At 39.4% G+C, this 11,653-nt stretch overlaps 1 protein-coding gene across 1 annotated transcript; it reads right to left on the bottom strand.

Moving 5' to 3' along the window:
- Positions 1 to 297: 297 nt before the first annotated feature.
- LOC142835619 (ankyrin repeat domain-containing protein 55-like) lies at positions 298 to 10,950 on the bottom strand. Its single transcript, XM_075949229.1, has 6 exons — positions 10,697 to 10,950; positions 7,700 to 7,817; positions 6,812 to 6,985; positions 6,125 to 6,231; positions 2,897 to 2,958; positions 298 to 338 (listed from the first exon to the last, which is right to left on the bottom strand). The coding sequence occupies exons 1-6, from the start codon at positions 10,948 to 10,950 to the stop codon at positions 298 to 300; spliced, it is 756 nt and encodes a 251-aa protein (XP_075805344.1).
- Between the last annotated feature and the right edge of the window lie 703 nt (positions 10,951 to 11,653).

Below are 11,653 nucleotides of genomic sequence, written 5' to 3'. Positions count from 1 at the left end.
CAGGAAGTTTTGAAAAGGCAAGGAGTATCAGATGGACGTAGTGTGTGTGGTAAACATTAGGAAGCTCATTTTCCAAAACACCAAATTGGTACAGGGGAAGTGATGGTTGAGTGAAAACCTCATGCCCATGATCTAAAAACAATAAATTTTCAGTCTAAAAATACATTTAAAAAAACTGTGGGGTTGTAAGACAACACAAAAATTGAGTGTATAAATCGGTATTTATCTGAGAATACAACCAATAATTAATTAGCTTGTTATCTTTGAATTTCCTTAGTCTTTATATATTGTTAGACCTTACCTGTAAGAAGGCCTTATGTCAGTGCTGAAATTTTCTTCTAAAAAAAATCAAAATTAATTCATTACAATGCTAGAGAAATATAACACATAAAATTATTAGACAAATAGTATAATTTTTTGAGATTAATCTAGATTATTCTAGAGTAAATACTCCTTTGTAAGAAATTTACTCATGGGGAATTCATTCATTTTCTTAATATTTCAAATCAAAGAAGACTTAAATTTAACAAGCGTAATACCTAAAGGTAAACACCCACCCATAAACAATTGAGATGATCCTAAGTGATCTCTCTCAGACAGATGGAGAGTAGCATCCTTACCAGTATAAGCATCAATTGACTGTGTCACAGAATAGCTTCTATAGTTCTTGTTTGACTTTGGGATAATGACACTTGAGAAAAATTCTAGAGTCTAGATGGTGGCACACAACTTTAATCCCAGCACATGGGTGGCAAAGGCAGGTGGATCCCTGTGATTCCCAAGACAGCCAGAACTACCTAACAATGAGATGGTGTCTCACAAACAAAACAACAGATTCAAAATGGAAAAAAAAATCCATGAGCCTATACACATTTTTGTTCTTCAGGGAAACAAAGAATCTTGTTTGCTTTTTAGTTAAAATTGTTCATTTTATGGTACAAAATGCTACCACTGGGACTACATGTATGGCTTTTGTCTTTTGTATCAGGGTATAACCTAACAGAAAGAAAGAGAAGAGGGGCAAAGACTTTTACCTAACAGCTCAAGGGAGTGCAACAGGATTCCTCTCCTCATCCCTGTTGAGGGAAGAAGTTCCTTAGTTTTATCTGTGTTCCCAGCCTTATATGCAGCTTAAAGGATGCTCATGAAAGCAGGCATCATCTCCCCTGAAAAGAATTATTGGAAAGATCCCTCCCTTGGTAGTAATAACCCCGAGCTCTACCTAAGGTGAGAGATCAGCAGAGAAAAAGCTGTGAGACTGCAGCTGCAAATTCCATGGGCTTCCTTCTGACATAGGATCATTGTACATGTTTACATGTGTAAACAATAAACTCACTGACTCCTTCCCTAGACACTTGCAGCTTGCTTTTAGAAATAAACATTTGAGTTGGGCAGTGATGGTACACTCCTTTAATCCCAGCACTTGGTACCAGAGACATGCAGATCTCTGTAATTTCAAGCCTAGCCTTGTCTACAGAATGAATTTCAGGTTAGGCTCAAAGTCAACACACAGGAAAACCCTGTCTCACAAAACCAAAATAAACATAAGAAAACAAAAATGAAATGAAACCTTCATTTATTTTTTTTTTGTCTTGATTAAAGTCAGAGAAACTTAATGTGCTTTCATAGCATTCCTCATGACTCAGGAAGGTCATTTGAGCCACCAACTAGTGGACTGGGATTGCGGCTCAGCAGGAAAGCCTATGCTTATTATGCAGGAGGCCTCAGTCAGTTCTCACCACCACAAATGCCACGAACAGCAAACTTTATAATACAGTGACACAAAGCTGTCTCCATTACAATAATATTGACTCTCTTCATCTTACCTCTTGAGAGAAGAGGGTTTTAGATTCTCTACCTAGTGTGGTTGTCACTGGCAACTGAGGTATAAAAGACACTGTGATGTGAGTTACTGAAAGTAAATACTACATGGTGCTCCTGACACTGCCACAAAGTCTCTCCAGACTCAATGGAGAAGCAGACAATTCTTTGAAATACAGAATGATGTCATTTTCTACACTCTGCTTTTTTCCAATATTTATTCCTGAATTATGCTTTGCAGCATGGAAATGATATTCACCCTTACCATGTTCTATAAGAAAAACTAAAGAGAAAAGTACTGAAGGTAGGGATAATGGGTAGGGTGCTTGCCTAGAATGCTCCCAAAGCCTTGTGCTCAATGTCTAGCTCTTCAGAAAACCAAATCAAAACAAAAAAGAAGGAAAGAAGAGAAGAAAGGAAGGAAGGAAGAAAGGAAGGAAGAAAGAAAGAAAAAGAAAAGGAAAACATGTCAGGATTGATAAGTCTTCATAAACTCAATACATTCATTACAGAATGAAGCTTTCACCCCTAAATGGGAGATTTCTAAAGAAAACAATTATACAGTAGGACAAAACTGTCCAAATTGAGAAATTGCACAGACATTAAAGAGGTCAGAAGATTTTAATTATATCATAAGGTAGGAAATTATTCAATGAAAGTTATTGATTACTGAGGTTGGTTTGTGACATAATTACATTCTAGTGACACTTACCTGTGTACTGTTATGCAGTACAAAATACAAGACTTTTGTCATAAAACTCAAGGAGAATATGTATTTCTGATAATCCTATTTGCTGCAATGTGACTATGGAGGACACGTGTGTAAAGTTGATTTCTCCTTTATTCAAAGGCAGTACAGATATCAGCATTAATATAAAATAAGCAATGTTTTGACAATATATTTTCACAGTTGAAAGTTCTTTGAAATAAATTCTTAATTCTGACTTTTCAGAATATTTGAAAACCACAGAACTGCATTTATACTGGATTTCCTTAACTCTTTTTTGGGGATCTAAAATCTTTACTCTTCCGTATTTTCTTTAGGGAAGGTAGGAGCAGTTGGAGTCATTCTTACCTTCGTTGGAGTTGGCACACGTTTTCATTGATTGTTCTGATTCTACTGCAGCTGCTCCTCCACTGTGACATATGTTTAAAAGTGATCATCATTTAACTATTCATATAAAAATACTTAACATGTTTTCTAAATTCTTTATTTTTGAGTCCCTAATATATCTCTCATTAGATATTTACAAATAATTTTTTGAAACAGGTCTCATTATGCAGTCCAGATTACTTTAAACCCACTATATGCATCATGTTGGTCTTGAAATCAAAGAGATCTGTGTGCCTCCTGTTTTCCAAGTTCTGGGATTAAAGGCATGGGCAACAAGGCCCAGCCCACCTTCCCTCAAAGAGAAGAAACAGAGAAAATTTATCTCTTGATTAAAACTCTCTCTCTCTCTCTCTCTCTCTCTCTCTCTCTCTCTCTCTCTCTCTCACACACACACACACACACACACACACACACACACACACACACGAATGATAGCAGTGCTTTTCCATAGATTTGCTTTGAATGCTCCAGTAACCTTGTATTTCTATGCTCGTGGAGTCAGTGTTCCTGTTCCACTCATCTGCCTGCTTGTCCCTATGGCCCCACAGTCCTATCTGTCAGAAGTCTTTGGAGGTATTTTGTTGAGTACTATGCTCTAAGTGGTCAGTATATGAAAAAGTATTTTTTTTTTTGCTTCTAAGCATCCTTCTGCCTGCATTCTTAGAAGCCATGACAGTTGTGGCACCTTCAAATTGTTTTAACAGTTCTTTTATGTGTGAATGCTGAAACCACCACCTGGCTGTTTCTTTGTTCATAAGCCTTTTTGTGTAATCCTGAGTCTTTGTAACTCACGAGCAGCTTCCAAACTCAAGAAAAGCAACGCTCTTTTGTCAGCTATATTCTTCCCAGGTCAGAGCTAAGACTGCTGTACTTCAGGGCCTATTGCCAGTATATTCTGGACCAGCAGCTTTATTTTCCTAGTTTCTGCTTTGGCTGTCATCACAGTCTTGGAACTTGCCATGGGGACTTTTCACCTGCGGTGTGAACCTTGTCCAAAATAGCACCGCTGCTGAAGTGATCTCCAGAAAACTAAGAAAACCTTCAACCTTGACCACTATTTCCAATGTCTTTTTAGCAGATAATGATCCCCAGTCTTACTAGATCAACAACCTAAACTTACTTTTTCATCTTCATATTTGATATGCGTTCCTGTTCACATCTGTGTATGCATTTGTGTCTGTTGATCCCAGTGCATGTTTTTTAGGTCAGAGGACATCCTTGACTGGCAGTCCTTGCCTCCTAACTTAGTTTTGAGGCAGAGTTTCTTGTTGTTAACAGCTGTACAAAGCAAGACTATCTAAAGTATAACTTTCCAGACAGTCTCCTGTCTCCATCTCCCATGTCCCTCAAGGTTCCCTGAGATTAAGATGCACACAGCATATGAGGCCCTTTCTGTGTTCTGAGGAGCTGAACTCTGAAATCTTGGGTTTGTGTGATAAGTACTTTATTCCTGAGACATGTTCCTAGTCGTGAATTCCTAAAACTGTGCTATTCCATGTCAAAGTCACAAGCATACTTTATTTGCTTCAAAAGTACCAGCTTTACAAATTTCTGTCTATCTTGTATTAAAGGAAGAATAAATGACCTCAAATGGTTCTTCTTAGAGGGAAACACAGGCCCTCTAACTGGATTAGAGGTTTAATTGAAAGTGCTCTGCACTCAGAAGCCTTAGTTCCATAATTAATAACAATACACTTATAGCCACCTCTTTAATTTAGACACAAAGTCTTCTTTAAAAAATTGAGTGTTATAGAGCCAGATAGATGGCTCAGTGGGTATACATATTGTCACAGTAGCCAAGAATTCAACAAAAAGTCAGACACTGTGTAATGTATCTATAATCCCAGCACTTTTATAGTACAAAGAAAGTGGAGGTAGTAAGATACCAAAGAGGCTTCCCAACCTGCTTACCTGGAGTAAGTGGCCAAGTGCCAAATAAAAATAGAAAAAATGCCTCAAATAAGATGGAAGACAAAGCCATCACACAGTGCTATACTGTGTCTTGGTTGGGAATATCAGTGCATGCACGTCCTCTGACACAAAAACAAGTACATGAAGATGAGGGATGCTAAACCATGTTTAGAATATATGGTATGTCCAAAGTGTATTTTCAATAAAAACATACACAACACACAGGCTTTACTTTTTAATTCATCTGACTTTAAACTTGAATGTATGAACAAAAAAGGTAATCATTTAATTTTTAATGCTGAAATCATCTTAAATACCAAGTGTCCATTTTAGAGCTGCTATTTCTGTGATAAAACACCATGACCAATATGAACTTGGGGACCAAAGGATTCATTTGGCTTATATGTCTGCATCATAGTTCATCATTAAAGGAAGACAGGGCAGGAACTCAGACAGGGAAGGAAGCTGGAGGCAGGAGCTTATAGAGGCCATGGAAGAGAGCTGCTTACTGGCTTGCTCATTCTGCTTTCTTAAAGAACTCAGGGCCATGAGCCCTGGAACAGCACCTCCCATGATGTGTTGGGCCCTTATCCATCAATCACTAATTAAGAAAATGCCTTACAACCAGATCTTACGGAGGCATTTTCTCAATGGAGTCTTAGTTCTTTGTACTCATTTTGGACAAGTGTCCCTATCCAGATTAGCTGTTTCAGGAGTTTGGGTGTACAGATTCACATCTGACTAACACAGTGTCAAGATAGTTCAGACAGGACAGGGGAAAATAATAGCATCTGGTAATATCATCTAATTGATGGATACCCTAAACTATTTGCTTACTCAGATTCACTTAAAGCAAAGTGAGTGATCAAAGAGACAACATGATTTGAAAAAAATATTTAAGTTGAACATATATAAGAAGAAAATATATAAGGAACAGGCTAAAAATAATAAAATTATACATTTCAGTGTTGATAATAAAGTTGACACTTTTCAAAGTAAACAACATTAATGTGAAGTTGCCTTAACAAGTAGAAAATTGCCAATCAAATCAGATTAGAAATGATCACTTGTTTTTGAATGGGAAGCTGAGCCCTGGTACACACTGTTCCTTTGTTTATGTTGGAACAGTCTCTTTTCCAGCTCACACTCCCTGTGAGCTAGTCTTTCTCAATATATGCTTATGAGTTGAAGCCATTTTCCCTCTAGCATTTTAGTGTTCATTACTTAAGCAATGACACCCTCAAGAACAGCACTAAGATTGTAAAAAAGAAACGGTACCTATTTGGTGTAAGCTCCGAAGGTGCTTCTGCACCGTTCTCAATTAAAAACTCCGCCATTTTAAGTTGATTTTCAAACAAAGCGAGTTTATAGGGTGTCAAACCATACTGTAAAGGAAAAATTTCATTTTATAAATTGACATGCTTTTCAAATGAAAAATGTATCACAGATTTTGAAAACAAAATGATTCACAAAGGGATAGATTTTCCTTCAGCCCTTGCTGCAGATTCACACACACAGGGCTTCCCTTTCCTTTGAAACATCTTTCCCTGTCCAACAATGCCCGTGAACACCACTATTTCCAGAACTTCCCACAAACACTTGCTGGTTCCAAGTTTCTTAGCTCCATAGAGAGCTCAATTGCCCCAATCCTAAAACATGGAGATAGATTTCTGTTTTTTCTACAGACATTTATCTTAAAATTATTTTTTCTATTGTTTGTGTGTATGTGAAGTATGTGTGGGCCCAAGTCCTTTACTTGTTGAATTTTAAAGTAAAGCCCAAATCTGAAACAAAATGTGCTGTGCTGAGTTCCTTTAAGTTACCTACAAAACTATGAAAAACAGATTTGGAAAAATTGCTTTACTCTGAACAGATTCAGTGAGACTGCTTGAGCTTCAGAATGTGGAAAGTGATCTGAGTGTCATTGCTAGAAGTACATTGTGAATGAAGTTGAATGATTCTTACCTCTGTTTTGGCTTTAATGTCTACATTATACTCCAGCAGTTTGCTCACAACTGGTATGTTCCCTCTGCAAATGGCGTGGTGGAGGGCAGCATCGCCATTGGCATCTACAATGTGGGGATCAGCCCCGTGCCTGAGTAGAATAGAGATGCATTCTAAATTGTCCCGTTGGGCGGCCTGTGGGTATTGGATAAAGAAAGAGACACTGAAATCAAGAACTCTAATAAGCATTCCAACAATTCCATTGACTAGTTACCCTTGGATGAGACCAATTGTTTAGGTCATGCATATTATCCCTCTCAAGTACCCAGACTTTCCTAAATTCATAACCTCCCCACCAAAGTTTTCCAAGTGGTAGAGTTTCAGAGGTGTGCCACCACACCTAGATATTAAAGGATTTCACTAGCACTGTTTGGCCTTTTTTGTAGTGGGGGAGGTTGCTTGTTCATTTGCTTGTTTTGATAACTTGACACAGGTTGAAGACACCTGGAAAAAAAGAATCTCACTTGAAGAATTGGCTTCACCAGACTGGACTCTGGGAAGCGTGTATAGTATTTTCTTGATTGAGGTTGATCTGGGAGGGCACACCTTCCTAGGGGTGATGGCATGACTGGGAAGGTTATCCTGAGTAGTATAAGATATCTGAGCAAGCCTTGGAAAAAGCCACGGGAAAGCATCATTCCCCCATGACCTCTGCTTCATTTCCTGCCTCAGGTCCTGGTTGAACTCCTGACCTGGTTTCCCTTCATGACTGACTGTGACGTGGAATTGTAAGCCAATAAACCTTTCCTTTCCTGAGATGGTTTTGGCCAGTGTTTCATCACAGCAACAAAAACCAAACAAGGATAATTTCTAATCCATTTTATACCAAAAGTGTTTCGCGATAGCTACCTTAATTAGGGGCGTGCAGCCTTCATCATCCTTCATATTAATATCGATACAGTCGTTGGATGATAGCAATGTTACTACATTAGGATGATTATGGGCAGAGGCGTAGTGAAGTGGACTCCTACAAATTGAGAGGACATTTTAGGAAATTACAGATTATTATGTAAAGGCACACTCAAGTAGACACCAATGTGCATTTCTTTCTGATGTAAAAGAAGAAACTAAAATTTTCTTATTTACTTATTTCTCTACTCAGGTGTTCATTTTCTGTGCTAGGCATATAGCGCATGCCTGTCCCATTCAAGGCGAGTGCTCTATCACAAGCTTCACCCTTCCTCAGAACAGCCTCTCTACATAACAGGAGAATGCCCAGTAGATTGAACTCAGATTGGATTTGAATCCTACTCTAATCACCGAGTGTTACTAGTTAGAACATAGACCTCCTATGAACTCCACAAATCAATCTCTCCATCTGTAGAATGGGGATTCAACACTGCAGCTCTCTTACACAGTGCTGCTGTGACGCTTCAACTCACATCTTCAAGAGCACGTACAAATGCTTCCAGCACCTTACAGCTCAGTGTTGCTGAATATGATTACAATTTGTTCCTAATGGTAACAAACAGAATATTTCAATGAAGAGAAATAGCAGAATTATACCTACTGCAGATGTGAAAGTTTTTACTCAAGTATCTTTACAATATTTTAAAACTATATTCCCTAAGCTGGCCTTGATTTGGTAATCCTCCCAGTGGGTAGGAATGCAGGCAGTTCCACCGCACCCACCTTACTCTTTATTTCACATTTTAGCATCGCTGATGTCTGCCACTTATAATTCATGATATTTTATGACAATAATTGGCAATGTTTTTTACTTTGCTACCATACAAACTAAAAGGTCACCATGCAGTCCATTCATTGTGTCTGACATCCAATGAAATATGACACAATCCACAGGCCCATGACACATCTAAAGGTCACATGTATCTATGTAAATTTCTGCTCTTAAGACTATGAAATGTAAACTATTTAGAATAGTAATAACAAAAAACAAAAATCTAAAATTTCAGTCTTCAATACTTAAACTTTTTTTCATTTCTCTTTGCCCAGAATTAATGTTTCTATATTTGCTGCCAACAGGGACACAGCATAGTCCTCAGTCAATAGACAAAATGTCCATGTTAATATAGACACCAGGTGGTAGCAAATGGCTTTGCCTTATACCTCCATGAATTAGCACCAAAACTGAGCAAATCTATCCAGAAGGAGATAACCCATGGTATCATAGCTCCCTTGCTTTGATTTTCAAAAAGTTTAAAGACAAAAATTACTAGGGATTCAATTGAGCATCATTCATTGTTTTCAATATTTAAATTTATAGAACGTCAGGAAAGCTGACTGGACAGAGAAATGTAATATCTTATGAATGAGAGGGTCTTGAGAGCTAGTAGATTTGTATGCTGTACAGTAGATATCTAAGTTATGTGCAGGGAATAAGTGGATTGGCAGAATGGATAAATACAGCTGGAAAATTCAGTGTTTCTAAAGAATACACATATTAAGCAAAAATACTTTGAAACAATAATTTACTGTTCTATTATTTGTATGAAGCTCTAATTTGGAAGACTGAGTAACTATAGACCAAATAACCTCACAACTACAGACATGATCAAGAAGCATGTGAGCTATGGAGAATCTACTGTTGAGGGTCATTGTTTCCTGCCTATAATCTAGTGAGAAACAGGAAACAAGGACTAGGAAAGAGGGCTGCAGTGATTGTTACAACTCAGTTGGAAAATCACTCACCCTGCAAGCCTGAGACCCCAACTTCAGAATCCCCAGCAACTTGAGAAACTGGTGCTGGAGATGTGGATACAGGAGGATCCCCAAATCTATCTTGCCAGCAAGTCTAGGTCAATCAGTATACTCCAAGACAATCAGTCAAACACAGCGGGGATTTTGGTGAGAGAATCTGTCTAAAAAGCTGAGGTGGAGGAACCACAGGGTGGTTCATCAGGTGAGGGCATCTACTGGCAGAGCCAATGGCCTATGTTCAATCCCCAGAATCCACAACGTGGCAGAACACAGCTGTTGATAGTTCTCTTCTGACCTTCAGACACTTGCTTGGCATGTGTGAGGCACAGGTGCACACACACATATGATTTTTTTTAATGAGATGAAAAGAAATTTTCAAAGAGAATGTCAACCGTTAGCCTTCAAGTATTTACCAAAACACACACAACATGTATATAAGGGGCCGGGGGACATAGTTATAGTTCAAGATGAAAATTTCCTTATGAAATCCCTCAGCAAGCATAAAACAGACATAAGATTTCTTGTTAATTCTTTGGTTTTTTTTTTTTGGCTTTGAGTTGGCTTTTTATGTGAAAATTTATCTTATGATACAATTTTCTGTGTTGCATATAACATAGCATTAAAACATATACATTAAAGGGCTGGAGAGATGGCTTGGCATTTACAAGCTCTAGTTTTTCCTGCAGAGGACCTGGGTTTGATTCCTAGCACCCACACAGCAGATCACAGCTGTCCATGACCCCAGTTCCGGGAGGTCCAACACCCTCTTCCTATGCTTGTGTGGTACACTGAAAATACATGCAGCCAAAACACTCAAACCTAAAAAATTATAAGTGTACACATAAAAAGATGTATGTGGTTTCCTTAGCTAAATTCCTTTAAAGCCCTCAATAAAGTGCTCTAAAAGAGACAATGTAAAGGGATTTGTAAACTAACTGAAGTTCTTTGTTTTGCTTCTCTTAAAGAAAGCCTCGGAGCTGCCCTTCCAAGGTGTGCAGGTTTCAGGTGCCTAGGAGCTTAAAGCAGGTACAAACCCAGAGGTCTCCATGAAAGAAGAGCCTTGAGCATGACATCTGCCCTCCCACAGGCTGCAGATCTGGAAGGTATGTTTCTCCCTGGTAGACCCTGACTGTCCCCAACAGTTTCTGCCCCTCCTGCCCCTCGCCCCTCCTCAGGCCCCATTACCTGCCCCTCCGGTCGCACTCGTTAACATGGTGTTCACGGGCATTGATCAATCTCTCGACTAATTTGACATCACCCACACTGGCCGCCCTTTGGAATCGGCCCACGGGATCGTACCCAATTAGGTACAAAGGAAATCGCTGCTGTCTTCTACCCAGGCACCCACAACCCAGGCATGCGGGCCACAGGCGGGTATACCAGCGAGACCGCTGAGGGGCCCGAATGGTTAGGGCATCATACTCCATATCCTCCTGCATGTTAAGGCTCAAGGCTCTACAGGCCCTCCTGTCCCTCCTGGCCCTCCCGACAACCCCGCCCCCCCTCCCAGCCCTCCTGGCCCTCCTGGCCCTCCTGGCCCTCACGGGCCTACTATCCCTCCCTTCCTTCCCCTTTAACCACCCCCACCCTCCCAAACCCAATAGTAAACGTTCAAAATCTGGTAAAAACTCCCCACTGAACCAAATAAGCGTCCTGCTTGGGCAGATCCTTGGTTCAGTGTGAGCTGAATTCTGAGTCACTCTTAGCAACACAGTTCTAGGGGCATAGTGATGCGCTATGAGCTCACAATGGTACTCAGCAGCTATGCACCGAGGTTGTGTTCTGTGCGTGCCCATGTCAGACTCCAGCGTCAAAAGCATACAGTGCTCAGTACATGTAGACAAATATTGTATGTTTTCTCTTTTAAGGATGTTATGGTTCTGATATGGGAACTTCAATCTGAATACCCACAGAGGTATGGAACCTAGTAAGGGACCAGGAGGGAGGAGAGGAAAGAAAAAAGTCTATAGTGTTATTTAGCTATTAAGGAAAACTAGAATTGGATGGTTTAATGAAAGGGGGATGGGACAGAAAGGTAAAGGAAGGAAAATGGAGAGGGACAACCAATACTAAAGGTCCTTTGAAAAACTATATGGACACTGACTATCCTAGAATCTTCCTTTACATATGTGAAAGGAACCC

The sequence above is a fragment of the Microtus pennsylvanicus genome, chromosome 15 (genome assembly GCF_037038515.1).
Source record: "Microtus pennsylvanicus isolate mMicPen1 chromosome 15, mMicPen1.hap1, whole genome shotgun sequence".
In the NCBI taxonomy this organism is placed as follows: domain Eukaryota; kingdom Metazoa; phylum Chordata; class Mammalia; order Rodentia; family Cricetidae; genus Microtus; species Microtus pennsylvanicus.
Note: the sequence above shows the minus strand (reverse complement) of the source record. Positions and strands in the feature narration are given on the sequence as shown.

What these genes read in the sequence shown, in the direction of transcription:
- LOC142835619 (XM_075949229.1), bottom strand. Translation starts at nt 10,950, where the DNA reads ATGCAGGAGGATATGGAGTATGATGCCCTAACCATTCGGGCCCCTCAG. An exon ending in ACATTAAAGCCAAAACAGAG is followed by an intron (nt 6,232 to 6,811) that starts GTAAGAATCATT and finishes TTTCCTTTACAG; the next exon opens with TATGGTTTGACACCCTATAA. An exon ending in GTGTGCCAACTCCAACGAAG is followed by an intron (nt 339 to 2,896) that starts GTAAGAATGACT and finishes GATTTTTTTTAG; the next exon opens with AAGAAAATTTCAGCACTGAC.